Here is a 22788-nt window from a genome sequence, read left to right as displayed (position 1 = left end):
TTACCCCCAGGCTAGAGCCTGCACATAATGTTTCATAATTGAAATGCCAAACAAACACACTTAGTATTACTTGCTATAGCATAGACTTTTTAGGCATCAATGTAGTGTATGCGAGCTCTGCCTTGTCTGTGCTTGTATTCTGTTTTATGATTCCATGCGCATTACTGTAGCTAATGCATTGCCCCAGAGTGACTAATGCATTACACTGTTCTCATTACTGTACTACACAAATATAAATAAACTTCATCTCTTGACTAGATAATGCGCTGCACCCGCATAAGTAATGCACTGCACTAGTATAAGTAATGCACTGCACTAGTGTAAGTAATGCACTTCACTAGTGTAAGTAATGTACTGCACTAGTGTAAGTAATGCACTGCACTAGTGTAAGTAATGTACTGCAATAGTGTGAGTAATGCACTGCACTAGCGTAAGTAATGTACTGCACTAGTATAAGTAATGTATTGCATTAGTGTAAGTAATGTACTGCACTAGTGTAAGTAATGCACTGCACTGGTGTAAGTAATGTACTGCACTAGTATAAGTAATGTATTTCACTAGTGTAAGTAATGTACTGCTCTAGTGTAAGTAATGCCCTGCACTGGTGTAAGTAATACACTGTACTAGTGTAAGTGATGTACTGCAATAGTGTAAGTAATGCACTGCACTGGTGTAAGTAATGTAGTGCACTAGTGTAAGTAATGCACTGCAATAGTATAAGTAATGCACTGCAATAGTATAAGTAATGTACTGCATTAGTATAAGTAATGCACTGCACTAGTGTAAGTAATGCACTGCACTAGTGTAAGTAATGCACTGCACTAGTGTAAGTAATGTACTGCACTGGTGTAAGTAATGTAGTGCACTAATGTAAGTAATGTAGTGCACTAATGTAAGTAATGTAGTGCACCAGAGTAAGTAATGTACTGCACCAGTGTAAGTAATGGGCTGCAATAGTGTAAGTAATACAGTGTCGTTTTCCCTCTTTTACCCATTTGAGAGAAAGCGACATACAGAAGTATCTATATTGTTTTTACTTTATTTTAGGCGTGTGCAATATTTTTCTCTTTTTGCTTTGCAGCATAGACCTTGTGTGAAAACAAAAGTAAAAAATCTATTTAAATTGACAGAAGATATGCATTCCACACCATTAAATCACTGGAATCATGGACCCTAAATCAAGTACAAGTGATAAGAAAAAAACGGAAGTTATTGATATAAACCAATAATAATACACAGTTACTATGCAGTCAGTAAATTAAGGAGTTTTGTTTAGTTCTTTTCATTTTGAAGGGGAAAGGCGTGAGTTTGAAACAATCTTTGAATGGATTAAACTATTTATAGGTATTTTAAGGGATTTAGTTTAAGGTAAAATCCCTACAACGGAGTATTTCTGCTGCAGGCTCCTCCGCAGTACACTGAACTAGATTAGATAATGCACTGTGGCAGTCTAAGTAATTCAGTTAACTAGACTAGGCAATGCACTGGTGTAATTAATGCATTGTACCAGCGTAGCTCATGCACTAACCTACTAGACACAAAACTAGTCTATGATTTTTTACACAGTGCTATACCAGCTGATAAACATCTTAAATCCAAATATGTGATTGCATGACCGTCTTGCTGTAAGGAGCTTGTCGGGGATTAAGGTCTTTAATGTCATATCTAGGGGTTCTTCCGACGATTGCTCTTGGGTGGATTATCTAAAACCAAAGCTCTTCTGTGTACAGCCAACTGGAGTTGTGATGTCACTGCTCAATCCCGTTCCCAATGCCGAGCATGTCGCTATCAAAAGTGTCTTGCTGTCGGCATGTCCAAGAATGGTAGGTTGTTAGTATGTCACTTATTTTCCAAGGTGTTGGAGAACGGCTACTGGGATGTTTGTTGTGAGCCATTTGGTAAAGAAAGGAATCCTGGCTTCTTTTGCCTAGTAGCTCTGTGCATTACTGAAGAGAAATTTTGCCTGAGCTCCTTAATTTTATCAATCTTTAAAGGCTGGTTCACACTGATTCACAGTGTGTCAGGGTTGTTCCCTCTTTGTCTATACTCTATGTAGACCGATTTTTCTATGTGGACCGTAGACTGATAGCATCATTGAGGCAACACGGAAATGTCAGCTGTTAAATTTTCCTGATATTTCTCTACGCATCCATGAAAATTTGTGCAATTTACACCACTTTGACAATGGTGATTGGCTGTCACAGACTCGATCTACATTTCCATTCATGATTGTTGCTGTGGTACTACTATTTCATCATATCAGCAACAGTATTGTATAATGAGGCATTGCCGAAGACTATTCACTGATGTAAATGCAGATGGGTTTGTGATATTGTGAACATTGTTATCACAAACGATCACTGATGGATTACTGTTAGTACAGCAGTGTCCTTAGTTTTCTTGGGAAAGTCAAAAGGTTATGTTGATTAAATTGTCATCATCTTATCATAGTTATGGATTAACATAGTTCTAGTAGTTTAGCAAACTATGGATATTCTTTAATGATAATCAAAAGAATTTATGTAATTAATGCTATTTTCTCTTCTGTGGACTAGGATAAGCTTCACAACTCATCTTTGCAGTTATTCCTAGATACACTTTGACCATATATTTATTCACATATCAGCGTAAAGACTCATCTGGTAGGCCAATACACATTTGGTGAAATTTATTAATTTCAATTAATTAATTTTTAATTTAAATTTAATAAATAGCTTCACACTTTGACATACCACCAAAAACATCCTGAAAAACAGATCAGTCTACAAGTGGATTCATTTGGAATTCGGTGTTGCGGCACCATTTATGATATTGAAGTGAGTGGATCAACTGTTTTAGGTAGTCATCCACTTGAGAAGTCAAGGGTTACTTGTTAGAGTATGTGGTGTGCCACCAAAATCTAAGAATGATTCAAAATGTAAAAATATTTTGCATTAAGTATTTTTAAAAATTATGTTCTTTGCCATGATGCTTTGGTAAAATAATAAATTTAAAGTAAAAAGTATTGGCAGACATATCAAACAACTGACACCATAAATCAGTCAGATGAACATCTGTGACAAACTACTTCTAATAAGAACTTTTTTTAAACTTATTAAGTTTCGTGTATTTGCCGTAAAATGTAGCAATGAAAACTGTTATATTTGCTTCCTATAACATGGGCGTAACAACTCATAAAGAATGACACATGATTGTTATCATCAAAAACGTATTAATATAGTGTTTTAGTGTTGCAATACCATCCTTGGTATAAAAAAGCTACTAGCTGTGCTTATTGGTCTAATATTTCATATCAAAGCTTAAACTTTTGTATAATCTGTTGTCTATCTTCTTTTAGACGAATAAAAATTATTATATGTTATTTTTTGTCTTAAATTCTATGTCTTCATATTTACACCAAAGCTATCTGGTACTTATGGAAAGGATGCAGGTAGCAAGTCACTGTACAAGGTCATAATATATATTATGTCGTATATTTATATTAATTTTATGTCATAATCTATAATGTTGTATATTTATATTTTATGTTGTAATCTATATTTTTTAAGAGAGTTATATTTTTTGACAACTAACTCCAAACATTTTTTTGTTTAATCATTTGAAACTTTTTTCAATCTGCTATTATAACATCTATGTGTAATGCTCAAGCCTTATATTGACAAAGTTAAAAGATGTGTCTATTTCGATAGATTTGTAAAGAATTTCTCCGACTAATATTCATTACATTATCTTTGCGACTTCAAAATGTTTGTTTTTTTGTAAAGACTTTGTAACCAAGAAACAGGAGCACAGTTATGGCAAATGTGATTAATTATTTTTGTTTCCTCCGGGCAAAATTATTTATTTATGTTAGCATTATTGTGTAGATATACCTAGACATACATGTATATACTGTTTGCCAGTCATTGTGTTGAAGCAGTTTGGTCAAGGCAATTAATCATCGGAAATTATAAAGTAGACAAATAACCATTTGTAGCCTTAGTCGGTAGTCTGCCCTCGGGAATAGTCATCAGTCATCGCTGCTGTGCGTACTAAATATATAATGACTATTTTAAATTTTGGCTAGGCACAGCACATTATCTTTTATATCTAAATATTTCCTTCACCAAGCCAATCAATCGCTCCGTTCAATAACTTGCATATTTCATTTACTTCAATCATTAGATTTTAGCCACTGCATATAGGCTACTGTTTACGGTATCATTAAGTTGTTATTTTGTCCTACATTCCTCAAACAAGATGTTATCAGTTAATCTTCTGCTACTAAGTTATGCACATAAATTATACTGGCTGTTGAGTAGTCAAAGTTATTCTTTACTATGTAGTGATTTTGCTACTACTACTATCTACTACTGCTATTATTACTACTACTACTGTTACTACAACTACTACTATTACTACTACTATTACTACTACTACTACTACTATTACTGCTATTATTACTACTACTGTTACTACTGTTACTACTATACTACTACCACTACTACTAATATTACTACTATTGTTACTACTGGAAGTAGGAGTAGTAGTAATACTGCTGTAGCGGTATTACTACTACTACTATTATTACTATTACTACTACTATTACTACTACTATTACTACTACTATTACTACTATTACTACTACTACATTGGCTCAGGCATGAAAAAGAATGTTCTTACAGTTTACCTGTTGATTCTTAGCTGAGTTTGTGACAAAGTGAAAACACAAAAACTGAGAGGTTTAGAACATGCTTATAGGCATATAAGTTCGCTTTATGCGTATGGCTTACTAGATGCGTTTGGGTTTGCTCTACTGTATACTTGGCTTTTTTTAGAAATATTGCTCGTTGGAGCAAAACTTGTAGTTATAAAACACTCAATCACAATTTCCAAATCTTTACATTTTTTACCTCAAATAAAAGTCAATTCGTTTCAGTCACTAAAAATTTAGGTATTTGCCATAGTGCGAGAAAAACCCACGCTGGTTGATGTGACTTCATCCCTAGATGTGTTTGAAAATGCTTTATTGTAAACCTTGCACTTTCATAATGCCTCAACATTCAGAAATACAAAAATATTAATTTTCTTCCATGGAATAAACTGAGCTAATCAGTGTGTCTTTTTATACCCACCATCATAGGTTAGTCATTTACCAACATTGGTAAACATTTGGGCATTCAAATCTGGTGATTTGCCAACACACCACTCCACTGTTTTGCCAACAGAAGACTAATTTGTGGAAATTTAGCAAGAAAATTACTTGGCAGCTAAGGTTATTTGAAAAACTTTGTAACTTCAATTTGGCACTACCAATAAAACTGAGGAAGCCTTTATGATTCATAAAAGTCTTGTTCACACAGGACCATGATTTGTTGTACTCAAGTTGAAAATCGTGTTTCGGGAGATTTCACTGAATGATCAATTTGTTATCGATTTTTTCATTCTACTTTATATAAAAAGTTTTTATTTCATAATGCTTGGGCTAGACATATATTGAACGACAAGGTTACTTTCTCAAGATTTTTCACAAATCCTTTTTATGTATGTTTAAGCATAATGATATCGTCAAACTAGCTGATTTATAATTTATGGTAGCTTTCTAAAATGTTAAAATATTCAACAACAACCCAATAAGATGGTAACAATTCTAAAGGTCTCCAAGTAAGACTGAATTCATAAACCAACAAAATTATTGAATGCAAAAGTTTGTATAAATCTAGTGGTAAAATTTATGTTAAATACACAAAGCTCTCCTGCTCTTTTCTTCTTACTGCATCTATTACAGTTAATGAGAAGACAACTCTTAGTTTTGCATTTAAACTTGCTTTCAATGGCAAATTGTTCACAACATCTTTGAACTGGTCACCAAATCGTAACATAAATTGGAAAGAAATCATTCACTGAACAGGTCAAAAATATACTCAATGGCCTGAGTAGCCACTCCTGGGCATTTCTCTTCCTTTTTTCTTTAAACACCCAACGAATGCTCATTATCGCTTTAGTTAAATAACTCAGTGATATAGTACAGCAACCCGTAGTTAGGAATTTATATCAGCTCAAAGAAATACACAAATTTGGTTTATTTTTTGTATGTAGTTAGTGTTTGGGTGAAATGAATCAGTTCTCTCAGACTTATGGTTTTATTGTAGCCGCAAGAATTGGTCGTCAACCGAATAGTGTGCGATATGCCAGAATAGTCGAGAATAGACTGATCAAAGGAGAGGAGGCAGAACTTTCATCTCAGTCTAGCTCCGATATAACCAGCAGACTTCAAGGAAAATCGGTAATGCGAGCGTCTTTTTTAGCTTCTCTTTTGTTTGTTGTTATTAAAACGTGTAGTTTTTAAAAATTAGAAAAGCTATAAATAAATGTAATTGCTTTCAAATAGAGATTTTACGCCATTTTGGAAAGCATACAAAAAAGTTTTTTCTATGTAGGCCAATTTTTGAAAGTTTATACTACTAATAAATAAAACGGTGATTAAAATTAAAAATTATTAATAATACTCATTTTGATTTTAGTTGCGCCGTTTATTGTGTGAATCTCTTACTTGAAGGGCTGTTAGGTCAAACATAAATCAGCAATAGTGCTAAGTACCTGTTACAAGTTTGCTATACAACCCCAGATTTGAAATTGGAGCTCAAGTTGTGGCAGTCATACAAAAGAGTTTAAACTAAGAAAAAATAACTCATTTGTCTGTTTAAAATTTTTTCTTTGCTTCATATGGAATCTTAGGTTCTAACTGTCAATTATAGTCATTTATTATTTATAAAAATTTTATTTATTGTTTCATCAATGTTATTTTTATTTTACCCAAATTTTTTTTAATTTTCAATTTTACAACAATTCCATGGACGCAATTGTCCTTAACGCACGCAAAGGTATATTTTCGAGCTTTTAATTAGTAGGTTGTTCAAAGAGCTGGTTGTCAGGAACCAGATGAAGTTTTATTTTTATATTTAATAAAATATAAATCTTTTAATCAAAGATTGTCTAGCTTATATATAATTGATAAATTGATTATAGACTGATAAATTGATTTATGTATGTATATATAAATGTATATGTATATATGTACATTGTTTATTTTTTGTTAGTATATACATGTATATAATTATTAGCGAACTCATCTTGTTGAAACAATGTTTTCCAAGGTATAAGTACCAGGAAGCATCATAAATATTTAATTGTCCCTTTTACTCAGACTTCTGATGAACTCGTAACATATTTGTAAATTCGCAGAGATCTTTTTTGTAAAAACCGTTTTTTGTGTAGAAAATAGAACAACCTGTGTAAAATTTATCATTAGTTTTTTCTTTAAACAAAATACTTACACATTTCCACACAGACCTGCCAACCCAAGAGTGGGGCATTGCGTGAGATTTTGTTTTGGGGCAATTGACGTATCAATGATAGTATATATAAAATTGTGGAAAATGGGGCAAAAATTTCATGCATTTCTCACACATTTTCATTTTTTCTTTGGGGTGATTGCGTTAGTCTCACGCCCAATGTGTGAGAGTTGGCAGGTATGTTTCCACATGCCTAGCTAATGATGGTCACTCACTCTACCTATTCCTAAAAAATTAAACTTTGGTTAATTAAATATGAGTAAAGCAACATTGGTTACACGCAGACATCTCTATTAATAAATTCCACAAATGTTTACACTTGTACAGATATACACATACATCTACACACGCATATGTGTACTTTTTAGTTGACTTTGTCCAAGCTTAAAACGTATATTCTTCGTGCCTCACACCGAGTCGCCAAAAATATTTCACACAAAATACTTTAAGCAGTTTGTTGGAAGGCACAGAGCATAATACTTCAATAATTATAATTCATATAATCATAATACATAATATTTATGCGTGTGAAGTTTAGTGAATGTGAATGTGTGAGACAGTCTGTCTGTTAGTCTGCTTAAAGATGTAGTTGCGTCAAAATTTAAGTTGATCTTAAAAGAAAGCATTTTTTTCTCTCTATCAGTTGATATGTTGTTTGTTGTGTTACGCGATCGCATTGCCAAGATATTTGAAGATTAAAACCGAAAAAATCTGATCGCCGTAAAAACGCTCAGGCCACAAAAACGTGCCCAGCCTCGCCAAAAATGATGTCACGCGTTTGGCAACCTGTCTCTATCTCTCGTATTCACATCGGCTATTTGCGATAAAAGTCTAGTCTTACGCGGCTCTATTGGCATATATCTTATTTTGTATTTGCTCGTGTTGGCTAGAATAAAATTTTAAATCCTGCTACAGATGCATTATTATGAATGTTTAAAAGGCCTCAATTAACGAAAATTGAAAGTTTGTTCTACTCACTTTCTCCAAATGTTGTGTAAACATTTGGGTACCGACTACCAATTCTACGGTAATTCTGTCAAGTCACTCTATATAGAACGCGGTCTTTGTATCAGCACAGTTCTGCAGCTACCCATATAAACGATATACAGCCTCCCATAAGCCCGCCCACATTATGTCGCCTATAACCTATTGCCTACGTACTAGTTTCTTACTAGTATTCTTACCGAATGCTAAATAATTGAAATAAGCAAGCCACCTCTTTGAAAAGAATATAGACAGGGATAGAGTTTTAAGGATGAGAAGTCTGCTGCAAACTGGATTTGAACTCACATTCTCCAGTTCTGCGGACACCCATATACCATATCCGATTCACTACAATATTCTGCAAATCATGTTTTGCATTATCTTCAACAATATTATTTTATTATATAATTTTTACAAGCAAAAATATTTTCATCTCGGCATAAAGCTTTTATTAAAAATATTCATCAAGTCGTGGCCACTCACATAGTATTAGCTGATACAATAAGACAAATTCATCTACTGCAACAAACTCAAACAAAACATCATCCAGCACGCATTCAAGTCTCGCTTTCTCCTTTATGGCAGTTTCCACACTGACAAAGCTTCTTCGGCTGGTGGGACGACATAAACATTCTGTAATCAGTAAAACAAGTAAATGTAAACAAAGTAGATGCAATAAATATGTCATTCATAGATATGTCATTCTAAAGCGTATCTATTGACAGCTTCCAAATTGGGAGTTAAATAGATTGCGAGTGTAATTTTAAAAATGAATAAACATTTAATAAAGGCACAAGTACGCCAAGCCAACGATTCGAAGCTTTGGTTCTGGAAATTAAAGATTTGCAATGATCAATCGATTTTACCCACTTCCTACGAGTGAAAATAATTTGTAATCATGACTCTAATTTACCAAAGAAAATTCGAAAAAAATATTATAGCTAGGTAAAACGGCAGATAAGCTATGAAACGATGATTGGAGATAGCAAAGAATTATCATTTTATTAATTAGTATATGTATTTATGACTATAAAAAATATTACATTTACTAAAGTATAGAAGACTCTAAGTTAATTTACCTCCATTCTGTCTTCTTCTGCAGCAAAACGCTGCTGACGCCTGTCAGCTTTGGCCATATGCTGTCTACTCTAATATTTTACTAAAAGTTGCTCAGATAACTCTGAGTGGCGGTCGCTCGAACTTGAAGCCATTTTAAAACTATGTATAACTTAGTAATTGTTGAAACGCGTTGAATCAGTAACGATGGGAATGAATTCTCTAGCGATGAGAATCTTCGAGATCACAGACAACGCGTTTTACGAGTGATAACATTTATTACAGCCTATATAAAAATTTCGCACACATGATTGGCTAACGAATCGACCTCATATTTATTGCTCGTGGTTTCGTTTCAGATACCTTGCTTGTGACGTCACGAAATAGGCACCCGCTGGAACGTGAGCTTTTTAAAAGAGGGCCTCATTCAAACGCATATATCTCTGGACAGGGTTGGTCTACAAAGACAAAAATGGCATCAAATTGTAGCTGATGTTTTAGCCTTTTATGGGTCCTAATTTCATTTTTGACGCAACTACATCTTTAAATAGCGTTTAAGCAGACTAACAGACAGACAATGACAAATCTGTATTATAAGTTGATAATATAAATTTATCCGTGTTTCACGTATTTGGTTATTATAAACGTATTTATGTTATAAACTGTATATTTTGATAGACTCTCATGAAAAGGTTCTCCACATCCTCCTCTCAACTAAGTGTCGACTCTCAGGACTCAGCTGAATCCCTCCAAAGTCCAGCAGACGTGTCTGAGCTTCCGATGGATCTTTCAATCAGTTGTCTCAAGTCTTGTTCTTTTGACCTCTCCATTCCTACAGACTTTGCCTCATGCCAGAGTTCTATCTGGGAGCTCGCTCGCTTGTTCCAAGAGTCATGCACAGAAGTCTCCATAGCCAATAACGTATGTTAAAAACTTTTCACGCTATTCCTAGACAACTGAAAAATGTCATTAATTAGGATAAAAAAATAAATAGATGAAATTATATAACCTAAATAAATAATAAATAGATTAAATAATATAACCTAAATAAATCATAAATAGATGAAATAATATTACCTAAATAAATAATAAATAAATAATATATAATGTGCAATTTATAATCTTGCTTAATTGTCAAGGCTCTCAACCAATTGTCCAATTCATGACTTTGAATCTATTTTTAGTTTTGATAACTGATATGCTAGGTTTTTCAAGTTTAAACTTATTTAAATACCTTATTGTATTAGCTGTCTATTTATGAGTGTTAATTATAATTAAATGTTTATAAGTGTTCTAATTAAACAAGGTTTGTAGCATTAAAGCAAAAAAAGTTTTCTGGAAGCCTGCTAAAAGTTTAATAGATTGATCTTAACAGATTTTACTGATTGGATTTGTCTTATCTTTAAGTTTGGCAACCAGCGGATTCTTTTATTAATTCTCTGTTTCATTTCTTTTTTAACTATGATGAATAGGATATTAAGCAATCAATGTTTTAAATTGTTAATTGTGATTAGCCATTGTCAATCACCCAATACTTGTTTAAAAACTGTTTTACTAGTTGAAAATTTCAGCAATTTGTTAAAATTTATTAAAATTTCAACAATTTGTTAAAATTTTGCAATTTTAACAATTGTTAGAGTTGCAAAGCTTTAACAGTTTTAAAATTGTTAAATTATTAACAATTGTAACAATTTTGACAACCCAAACAATTTCAAGAGCTCTCTAAAAGTACAAAACTGTAGCTCTGTAGTTCAAAAGAACTAAAAAGCTGTAGTTCTACAGCTCAGAGAACTGTAGAAATAAGATATGTGTCAACTACGATGTCATTTTCAATAAGTGATTTCTAATGAAAGTATTTAGTACCACCTTATATTGATTGCTTAGAAATGATGAAGTTATTTCCTTTTAAGGCCTGACAACCTTGCTCTGTCAGGCCTTATGATCTGAAGCTAATTCCAATCTTCTATGGTACCTGCAGGATGAACAGATGGTCGAATGCTTGCATGATGACATGGCTCTTTCCCAAGCTAACTTCTTGCAGTTTCAGAGAGGCCTCCGAATTTTCATTTCGTTTGCAAAGAAAGTCAAAGGTGATAAGCTGATATCTCTGTTTGTTGAACACTAGTGATGATCACTTTAATTTTGCTTAGGAAGTTATCTGTCCTTACTGTGCTGCGTGTCTATTAAACATCTTGTGGTCTAAACTTGCTTTGTATATGCATTTCTTTATACAGTGATAATTTAAAGGCTGGTACTTGATTATTTTATGACCCTTTTAATGAATTTGTAGGTTAACTTTCTTAATCCACTTTTTAAAATTACTTGATGCAATGTAACAAATCGTACTTCCTATGTTTCTGTAAAACCTGCTAATAAAACCATTGGGAAGTGTTTTAAATCAATGTAGTTTTTAGCTACTAATAAGATCCCTAAATCCATTTAAAAATGTGGTTGGTAATTTGTAAAGTGTACTGAATTTGTAACAAAAACATTGTTTGCTTGTGTAATACGGATCATAGATGTAGAGCGAACTAAGATAATTCTATCATTTGATGCGGTTTACGTCTGTGACGTCTATGATGTCAGCATTGTATTTTTTTCATTAGTGCTAACTATGATGGAGCTTTTAAAAAAATGTAATATGTTATCGTTCTTTCTTAAGTAGTAATTGGGAACACTTTTTATCAAATTGACTGTTTTTATGGTTTAATTTTCATTATTATTTTAAAAAAGTTTTTTGGCAACTTAGTCTAAAGTGAACATACTATTGTGATTAAATAATGTCTGATATTTTCTCTTTTCCACTAAGATGCCACTTTAGACGAACTGTTGCACTTGGAAAATTTTTCAGATGGCATTGTAACTATGGGCAGCATTTTCATTGTTCAAAAACATTTGTGTACTTCTCTGGTTTTATTAGTTACTTAATTCAGTTAAAGTCAAGTGAATGCGTTACTTGTTTGAAAGTAGCCAGATGTAGTAATATAGTAAGACTAGCTGTGCCACCCGGCGTTGCCCGTGTAATAGAAGAGTATTTGGACAGAAAATTGATTTGTATTCAACATATAACAACATTTGCCATTCTACCTTTCAAACTACATATCATGAGTAAAGTTTTTTGTCTTATAAACAATGAGAAGTAGTGAGAGTTTTGCTATTAGCCAGTTTAATGTGAGTGAACAGCTTATCGTGACGTTATGCTATGACCGCGTCATCCACAAACCAGTTAGGTTTTGCTCTGATATAATGACTTATACTGGCAGATTAGCAGTTCGACTTCTGTAGTCTTGTGGGCAAGGCGTCAGACTGGTGAATGACTTCATCTCAGTTCGAATCCTCTTCGGTATGGAATATTTTTTCCAAGATTTTAAGATCTATTAAACAGCCTGATTTCCGACAACGACACACGAAGTTTGAGAAATATATAGATTGGTATAAAGGTTTAAAGTAAAACTAAAACTCCCATTGGCTAAATAATTAGACTGGCTAACATTTTATTTGTACACATGCTAAACTAAACATGGCACATTTCATAGATTTGCATTACCAGCACAAAAATAATCAGCAGTGAATTGAATACAAGTGTTATAAAAATTACTTTGTACCAGTTTACAGTTTTGTTAAAATACAGTTTTATAATACAAACAAAAAATTTGGATATTTGTAACAATGATATAAAAGTTTATTAAAGTACACTCAAATTAGGTCACATGTCAATGACCAACAGTTGGTTGAAACATTCCGTTGAGCCATATCACACAGACATTAATACGCACCTCTTGGAGTTGTTCTCTTTCCATTAGCTTTATTATTATTGGCACCTAGTGTATCTTGAATAACTCATGTGCAGTGAGACATGATGTGTGACTGTACTGTAAGTGTTTATTGACTTACTATGCACCTTTGTCACAGGGTTTACACTGCTAGCCATGGAAGACAAGGTGTTGCTCACCAAGTGCTCTCTCTATCGTCTTCTCCTTCTCTGCTGGGCACAGAAATACGACTTGAGTACCGGTAGATATCGACTATTCGCCTGGAAGTCATGGGGAGAAGTACCAAAACGATTTACTGATATCTATCCACCATATAAGGTTTGTTAAAAAAAATTAACATGTTATCCTCACTCTATTTATATTGCTTGCTTTTATCTTTATGTGGTATAATCAACATGACAGTAGCCTTAGAGTTTTAAGTTGGAACAAAAACTTAGACACTAAGTTTTTTGCTTTAGTCCTAATGATGAGCTCATTGGCTAATGAAAATGACTACATGTTAGTGACATATCTGAAAAGTGACAGCTTTCTCTATTTTCACATTAGAACGAGCTGGAAGAGTTAATGTAAATGCTAACAAGATATTTGTTAGTGGGACAACTCCAGTTAGCGAATGCGTTGTGGCCAACCATAACAGCTGTCTTTATCACACATGGCGCAACTTGTTATCTCTTTTTTCATAAGCAAACTGCCCTTTTGAGAGTTGATTTTTATAGCCCGTTAATCTAATGAGTCAGTTGGGACCATCTGGACACTGATCCTATTACAGAGTATTCACACGGTATTAATTAGAGGCCAAGGCGGTGATTGCAGAATAATGAGTGATGTACATCTATTTGGGTCTTGCAGCAACATCCGCTCATAAAAAATTGCGTAGATCTTATGCTATGACATACATAGTTTTTGCTTTTATGTTAACAAAAAACCTTATTTTTCTCTAACAAAGCACTTATCAATGAAAAATAAAAAACCTTTAAGACTAATATAAATGCAGGCCAGCACTGAGTATGCATGCATAGCCGGAGTATATTATATGATAGTTTAAAATGGCTATACTTTCTAGCTCAGAATCTTTGTCATGCTTTTATTAATATAACCTTCAAGAATAGATAACTCCTAAAGACATTTTTCTTGGATTTTGCTCTTGCTATATGCTGATTTCAGAAATATACTGCTACTGTATATTCCTACTCTTCAAGTCATATAGTGCAGTAATTAATGCAACTGTAAATGCTGGCACAATGCATCAATGATGCAATAAGCCAACACTTACGGCTGATACAGTTAGTTTCTGCATCATCTATGCAAATGATGCACGAACGCAAATAATTCCAGTGATGTATTAAGTTAAAATATTTAAGATTTTTTTTGATGCTTTGATTTAATCTATCTTTGTTGAAGTTTAATGATGTTTTTTAGAGTTTTAGTACAGCTTTAGATCTGTTCTAGTTTAGATAAAATAGGAACTTTAGAATCATTAAATAATTGAAATAGTAAATTAGAAAATTGGTTTTTTAGGTGTTGATTTATCATTTTGATATTATTGGACGAAAGATCAAGTCTACAGCCTGCAGTCCAGAGGAACTGGGGCTGCTTGCTGTTCTAGTCACCATCAATACAGGTTGGTGAAGATGCTTTAGACTAACCCAGTTCTGGCTCTGCATTATTTGAAGGAAATAAATTATGAGTTGATGCCCTTTGCGTTTTTTGTTAGGATATTCACAAGTGAAACACCCCATTGTAGTACTTCACTAGCATTGTTAAATGTCACTTTAGATTATTTTTATGCATTCGGATGCCATTTTAGATAAAATTTTGATAAGTATTTTCATTTATAAAAAACAAGTTGAAAAAAACAAGTATTTATGAAAAAACAAGTATTTGCGAACATATTTATCTCCATATAAAGGTAAAAATAAATACTAATATATCTTGACTTCTTGAGCAAACCCAGACATGAGATACTGAACCATGCTGATACCAAGCATTGCATTTGTTTACAAAGTTTTGTTTAACAATTAGCCTTAGTACCAAAGGCTTTTGTGGATTATGAAATGGACCATAGCCAGCATAATTCAAATCTGGATCAAATCATTTTACATAGATGTGTTACATGTAAAACATGTAAAATTGGTGTTCTACAAGGTTCTACCACGGACCCATCGTTATTCATTATGTTTATTAATGATCTTGTGAATTGTCCTCCATCACTAAACTGCATACTTTTTGCTGACGTTTTTACTACTGGTTCTCACATTTTGCAAACTGAATAAAAGAAAATTGAAAAGTGGTGTTTGGCAAATAATCCTATAATCCTATAATCCTATAATCCTATAATCCTATAATCCTATAATCCTATCCAAAACAGCCAAAAAAATATCACTTCTAAACTCTAAGAACCTTCATACAAATTTGCTTGATTCACTTTGTTTATTTTTTATTAACCAAATAACAATTTCTGTAAAGATCATACATAGTTTTTAGGAATACCAAATGGTGACAACTATAGTTTCAAAGCCATATTATAGAGTTAACCAGTAAGTTACAGTGTGTACTTTTGATGATGCACCATGTGAGAAGATACATTAACGCCAAAACAATGATTGACCTTTACTATACATTTTTTTACCCTCACATGGTTTACGGAATAAAGTTTTGGGGCCATACTGGCTCATCAAAGTTGGAAAAGATTTTGCTATTACAAAAAAAGTTGTGAAGATTATTTCAAAAATTAAAACAAAAGCATCAGTAATTCATAGCCTTTCTTCATTAAAATTAATGTCTGTAAAAACGCTTTTTGAGTTCCGGCTTGTGCCGAAGTTTTACCATTTTACCAAAGTTTTAAAAGCGTTGATTTTCAAAGTACCGTATGTTAATTAATCACAGCTACTGTACCAGATTAAAACAAGCAATTCTTTTAAAACACAATACTTTACAACTAATAAAAATCAACGATCTATGTTGTTCACTGCAGCTAAATTATTCAATAAATGCTTATTTGACTTTCATTGCTTGGCTCTAAGTGTTGTAAAAGTGGAGCTGGCTAAGCTTTTGTGGGTGACCAGTGACAGTGGTGCTACTGGTGCTCACTTATGACTGTCAGTTTTTCAGCAAACTGTCAGCAGGGCTGTCCTGCTGACAGTCTCGAGCTATCTAAAGTCCCTTTTTTATGTTTGCATGTGTTATTTTCTGTTTCACCTATAAATTACACACACACGCTCTGTCACACACGCATGCACACACACACACACACGCACACACGCACACACGCACACACGCACACACGCACACACGCACACACGCACACACGCACACACGCACACACGCACACACGCACACACGCACACACGCACACACGCGCACACACACACACACACGCAGATGTGGGTTACAGCACCTGCTGGACCTGCTATTATCCAACCATAAGTTGTTTGGTCATTATGGGCTGGATGAATCTGATATCAGATAAACTGTGGAGATGTGAAAATGTCCACAATTTGCCCATGTCATCATATTAGTCATCATATTTGTCAATGGCTGGCTCGCACTTTGCAGTACAATATTTTCTGTAAACATGTCATCAGACATCTTTGACATTTATTTATAAGTTCAACTAGAACTGTTGCCAGTAGCACAAAAATAGTTTTTAAATGCGGCATTTTATTTATGTTTTATACTACTGTTTTTCTACTGTGAGTAATTTCAGTTACATTCCTGAGAATAAAAACCAAATGCTAGAATTATAGTAAAACAAGACTCAGCAATTAAAGGTCAGAACATTGCTGACGGCTGCACAAAGATTCTGTGTGTGAGCTCTTAATCCACGCCTCATCATCTTGGAGTTGTACTCTCTACTAACAGAGCCCTCTACAAATAGCAGAACTTTAGGAAGCTCCACTTGTGTCTGTTTTGAATATCTTTGGCAATTGGTATAGCATAGTGTTATCATTGCAGACAACAGAAATGATTTGAAGAATGCAGACCTTGTTACGCAGTTATACAACAACTACATGGCCATGCTTATCTTACTGACCAATGGTAAGTCCTGGTTTCTTTAAACTCTTTAAAACTATTATCTAACAAAAAAGCTGTCACTCAGCTTTGAGTAACCTTTTATCTCAAAACAGCAAACACAACTTTACAAACGACATTGTAAAGTTGCTCTTTTGTAAACAAACACAACAACAATTTAATAAATAATTTAACAATTGCCTGATGGTTGTGCTTTTTGATTAAGGAGATATGTTTTACTCACCCATTATTATAAAGCCATTTGATGGGGAGCATAGGCATTTATGTCTGCTGGGTATACTGCAATTATATACTGTACATATTTATGACTATGGAGTTATGCTAGCAATATTAGAGTTTGATTTCCGATTGTCCCAGCTCTGTTTTATGTTTAGCTTTGGTGTCTAAACGAGCTTGACTTTATACTAAATAATTGTTATTATTCTTTATTGTTTTTATACAAATTAGTTCTTATTAGGTCACACTGATGAACCATAATTGATCTTAAGTAAGAAGTAAGTGTAGCTTGCAATGGCTATGTACATTTAGTTGTGTCTTGTGTCTTGTGTCTATGTGTCTTGTGTTGCATCTATGTGTGTTTAGTTTGAGTGGTCACATGACCTTCTATGCTTTTTACCACTTATAGTCTAGCCTTAACTTTTTAACTCATGTCCATGTTTGGATGTTTATCAAAAGGCATGCAGTCTAAGATTTGGTGGCTAGATAGGCTGAGCTTGTACATAAACATTTACTTTTCAACGATTTATGGTTACATATTTAGTATTTCGTAATAATACTGAGTAGCTGTGTACTGGCCAATGGTATCCTGTGATCTATATGTTGGCTATTTCCAATGATCGTTTTTATTGTTAATGAGATTAAGGATTAGCTCAATGAAACTTGAGTCATTCAAAGTTTACCAAACCAAAAAATATCATTGGAACTGACAATGCTGGTATCAGAAGTATTATCTGAAAACATCAATTTTATATGTAAACCTTTAGTGACAATTTTGAATATTATTGCGAATTGCGATTTGGATAGTCATTCATCTTTTTTATTTTTGTCTCTAGCTCTTTCATCAGATACTTCCGCCATTTGTTCATCAGGTTGTCTACAGTTATTGCCAACAAAAAGCACTGCCCGACCTCTGACAGGAAATGACATCATTTTTAAACATCAGATTTTACCTATTTATTATGCTGCTATTTGCTACTGTTAGCTCCTTCAATTATGTTTCTTATGTTAAAACTATGTTTCCTTTTAATTATGTTCAAGTAAAGGTCAAAGACTAGTTGTTGTATTATAATAACATTTAGCAAGTAAAGCTGTAAACTTGCTTATAACTTAACAAGAAATGTGTTGCTATGACTCTAAATAAATACATGGTTCATCAATCAAGAGTTGTGTTCTCTACCAACAGCGCTCCTTACCCTTTTAGATAATGTTAAAGCCTTCTCTGAACATACTGGTAAATCCAAACATCAGCTCTATTTTCATGTGAGAACTATTTACAGCTAGAAACAGTCTTTCGGTTTCCAGATGTGTCTTGTGTTGTTGCAGCTACTCATCCAGATCCAACCCAGCGGCTGCAGGAGCTCAACAGTCTTCTGCAGATTCTCCAAAAAGCAGCAAAAGAACACGCCGCAGCTGCCAAAACTGTTATAGAGCAATATCCTCAATACGCCGCTGCACATGCTCAAAGTGCACAAGTTATTCCAGCATTGTATAGAGAAATGTTCTCTAGCACACCCTGGCTTCAGAATGCTCGTAGTTGTTTATAGCAGATAATGTCAAACTTTACTTTGTTTGTTTTTGATGGCCAGTTTTTATTTTTCTATGTTTTTTTATATAGTTTTCACTTTACATATGTAAATATGAATTTTAAGGTATTATCTTCTGGTTGTAATGCTGAAATACTACTGTAAATATACTTAAAACACCAGACTTCACTGAACTTACTACAGCTTGCATAAAATAGTAAAATACTTTGGCAATTTGTCTAACAACATCAACATCTAGCTATTATCAGCTGCTGGCTAGTTTTTGCTATCCACCATTATAGTAAAGTTAGACAGACAGCAAAAAATGACACTTCTCAGTTGCTGAATATAGGCCCTATACTCAGAAACTGAGAAGTGTCATTTTGTGTCCTATACTATAGGAAAGGACATCAGCAGCTGGAGTTATGTGACTGGATGATAGAGTCACAAATACTTTACTGAACACCCAATGATTTACAAAAACTTATAATCCAATTTGTTATCAACTTCACGCTATAATTATACCCGTACATTAAAGCAATGATATATAGCCCCCCACTTAGGGGGGGCTGTATATCATTGAATGAAGTTAGATGACTGAAGTTAGATGACTGAATTTTTACATTCCTGCATCTACCTGGCTAAAATCTCAGGTAAGGATTATATATTCTAGGATAGAAAAATTGTTGACAGTTGTGACAAAAGCCATACATCAAATTATGCTTTTAGAATAAATAACATTGTTGAACTGCCAAAAGCAAGAAAAAACATGAGATCAGTAAATGAGCTTGAAAATATACATGTATGTGCAAGAATTTAGGCTATATGACATTTTCAAGTTATAGCGAAAAGCTATCAGGCATTATTTGCAGTTGAACTATAATGGGTTTAAAAGCTGTCGTCTTACATTCATTTACCTATAAGCTATAACATAATTTATTATGTAGCTACATACCTATAAGCCACTAACGAAGCATGCGTAGGGATAATTTGGAGTTGTCTTTTCGATTAATTATTCTCCGCGCATTTGCTAGTGTTAGAATACACCATCAAGTATTAAGGGGCGCATACGAAAATCTTCAATGATACATGCGGATATTTAGACCTGGCTATAGTTCAAGATCAGAAACAGCCTACGAATAAGTATTTCCCCTCAAGACATCAAAAAGCTCTACTTTATAAAGATTTAGTTTCCTCCTTTTAAAATATACGGGATCTACAAATACATGTTTATATTTTTAATGAGACGTACTAACATATCGCTCCAAGCCTTACCCTTTTCTTTTAAAACATGTGGTAGGTAGATGTAATGCCTTGTCTGCATCATGCTGTACTAGATTGGCTTTAGTTCGTGTAACGAGCTCGGTGCACCCATGAATCTCCGCTGAATCAATCTCCGCTGAAAAACAATATAATTTTAATAAGAATTAAATTGTTTTCTACACTGTTGTAAAGCTGCAGAGGTAAGTCAGAATTGTTCTCTTGAAATGCATTTTTTAAATGGCTACTTTCAAGTACTTAAACAATCTGAACTGACTCCAGATATAATAATCTTAATAATAATATAATTCTTTAGCTAGAAATACTTTTTTAAATAAACATATTATTGGAGTTTGAAAGTCAGATTAAAACAAAAATATCCTTTATGGGTGTTTAAATTGTTTAGTCATCTTCTGCAGTTGTGTTCAAAGTAGTCAATAGAAATACAGTGAAACACCTAAATAAATGGCTGCTAGTTAAAACTGGAAATTGATATTAAACAAAAAGAAGCAGTAAGCCTGGTGTCACACGGGATTTTTTCTTTTCTAATCAGGTAGCCTGTAGGTGGGTGTTTGAGAGACTGGTTTTTAAGAACCAAACAGAGTTTTGAAACCAAATGTTTTTGGCGATCTATGAGAAGGCACGGAGCACATGCATGTGAAGTTTGGATAAAATTGACGCAAAGGTGTGGAAACGCATAAAGTTTATGCAGACTAACAGACGCACTACAAGCCCACACAGAGAAACACACAATGAAAAACTGATTAATTAATAGAAATGCTTTGCGAGTGTCAAAGATTCAGTTCATCACGCAACCTGATTAGTTCACATTGTATTGTGGGCGATCGGGATAGACTTCTCAAGTTTTTTGATATAGACTAATGAATATGATGAGATATGGTTGCTATCAACTACTAGACTAATAGTATTTTAATATAGTTTTAATGGCATGTTTGTAGTAGCTGTTTTGCTAGTCCAGTTTAAATCAGTTGTACATGCTGTAAAACTAATCTGGGCTGTTTGAAAATATAATGATAATAAAGTCTTTTGGAATTTGAGCTAACAAATAATGTGTGATAAAACCAATTGTCCAATTCAGCTAATGTTTTTAGTCATGAACCTAATGGCTCTATACCATATGGTCAAGTTCTAAAAATATTCTTATTTGTCATATTTCAAGTATCTTTATTTTATCATCTTTATGCATACCAGTCCAATTATTTACAAGTAAGTCCAATTAAGAGAACAACTCCAAAAGGTGTGTATTAATGTCTGTGTGATATGGCTCAACGGAATGTTTCAACCAACTAGTGGTCATTGACATGTGACCCAATTTGAGTGTACTTTAATAAACTTTTATATCATTGTTACAAATATCCAAATTTTTTGGCTGTATTATAGCACTGTATTTTAACAAAACTGTAAACCGATACAGAGCAATTTTTATAACATTTGTAATCAATTCACAGCTGATTACTTTTGTGCTGGTAATACAAATCTATGAAATGTGCCATGTTTAGTTTAGCATGTGTGCAAATAAAATGTTAGCCAGTCCAATTATTTAGCTAATGGAAGTTTTAGTTTTACTTTAAACCTTTCCACCAATCTATATATATATTTCTCAAACTCCGTGTGTTGTCATCGGAAATCAGGCTATTTAATAGATCTTAGAATCTTTCCACCAATCTTACTATATTACTACATCTGGCTACTTTTAAACAAGTAACGCACTCATTTGACTTTAACTGAATTAAGTAACTAATAAAACCAGAGAAGTACAAAAATTTTTTTGAATAATGAAAATGCTGCCCATAGTTACAATGCCACCTGAAAAATTTTCCAAGTGCAACAGTTCGTCTAAAGTGGCATTTTTGTGGAAAAGAGAAAATATCAAGTATTATTTAATCACAATAGTATGTTCACTTTAGACTAAGTTGCCGAAAAACCTTTTTAAAATAATAGTGAAAATTAAACCGTAAAAACAGTCAATTTGATAAAAAAAGTTCCCAATTACTTTTTATGAAAGAACGATAACATATAACTTTTGTTTAAAAGCTCTATCATAGTTAGCACTAATGAAAAAATACGATGCTGACATCATAGACGTCATAGACATAAACCGCATCAAATGATAGAATGATCTTTTGCTCGTTCTACACCTATGATCCAGCAAAAATCTGTATTTTTATGTATTGAAGTTGAAGTATACTAAAATAATTAGTATTTCTTTGTGCACTTCCTTGGAACTAATCTTTACCACATGAAAACAATTACAAAAAAAGTGTATCAGCTTTGCAGTGATGTAAGCTATTTTGTATAAATCAGATCCAAATTGGTGTCGGATTCTTAATAAGTTGCACTAGAAGTACGATTTATCTCTAATTAAAATAGACAGCAGGATAATTATGTTTAAAAGGTGTAACGTAGAAGCTAGCCGATGAGTTTACAATACTAAGCAACGTTTGCTTAAATAAAGTATAATTTTATTTTATTGTCATTGATTTAACATGGCATGCAATCATATGTGGGACAGAAAACACCAGAGCTAGCATTTTCATCTAACAACTTGAGCTAGGTGTTAGATAGTGAAGAATAAGGCTAATGTCT

General features: G+C 33.4%; 1 protein-coding gene across 2 annotated transcripts in view; it reads left to right on the top strand.

Annotated features, from left to right (window-relative positions):
- Positions 1–19096, top strand: part of LOC137394354 (peroxisome proliferator-activated receptor delta-like) — a 38136-nt gene extending 19040 nt beyond the window's left edge. For both annotated transcript variants that reach the window (XM_068081068.1, XM_068081067.1), the window contains exons 6-13: positions 1670–1823; positions 6132–6265; positions 10053–10295; positions 11353–11464; positions 13287–13465; positions 14666–14768; positions 17102–17185; positions 18722–19096. In XM_068081068.1, the coding sequence (XP_067937169.1) occupies positions 1670–1823; positions 6132–6265; positions 10053–10295; positions 11353–11464; positions 13287–13465; positions 14666–14768; positions 17102–17185; positions 18722–18942 (1230 nt within the window). In that variant the 3' untranslated portion in view covers positions 18943–19096. The remainder of the gene's footprint in view (positions 1–1669; positions 1824–6131; positions 6266–10052; positions 10296–11352; positions 11465–13286; positions 13466–14665; positions 14769–17101; positions 17186–18721) is intronic.
- Positions 19097–22788: the final 3692 nt, after the last annotated feature.

Source organism: Watersipora subatra, chromosome 4 (genome assembly GCF_963576615.1).
Source record: "Watersipora subatra chromosome 4, tzWatSuba1.1, whole genome shotgun sequence".
Taxonomy (NCBI): Eukaryota; Metazoa; Bryozoa; class Gymnolaemata; order Cheilostomatida; family Watersiporidae; genus Watersipora; species Watersipora subatra.
Note: the sequence above shows the minus strand (reverse complement) of the source record. Positions and strands in the feature narration are given on the sequence as shown.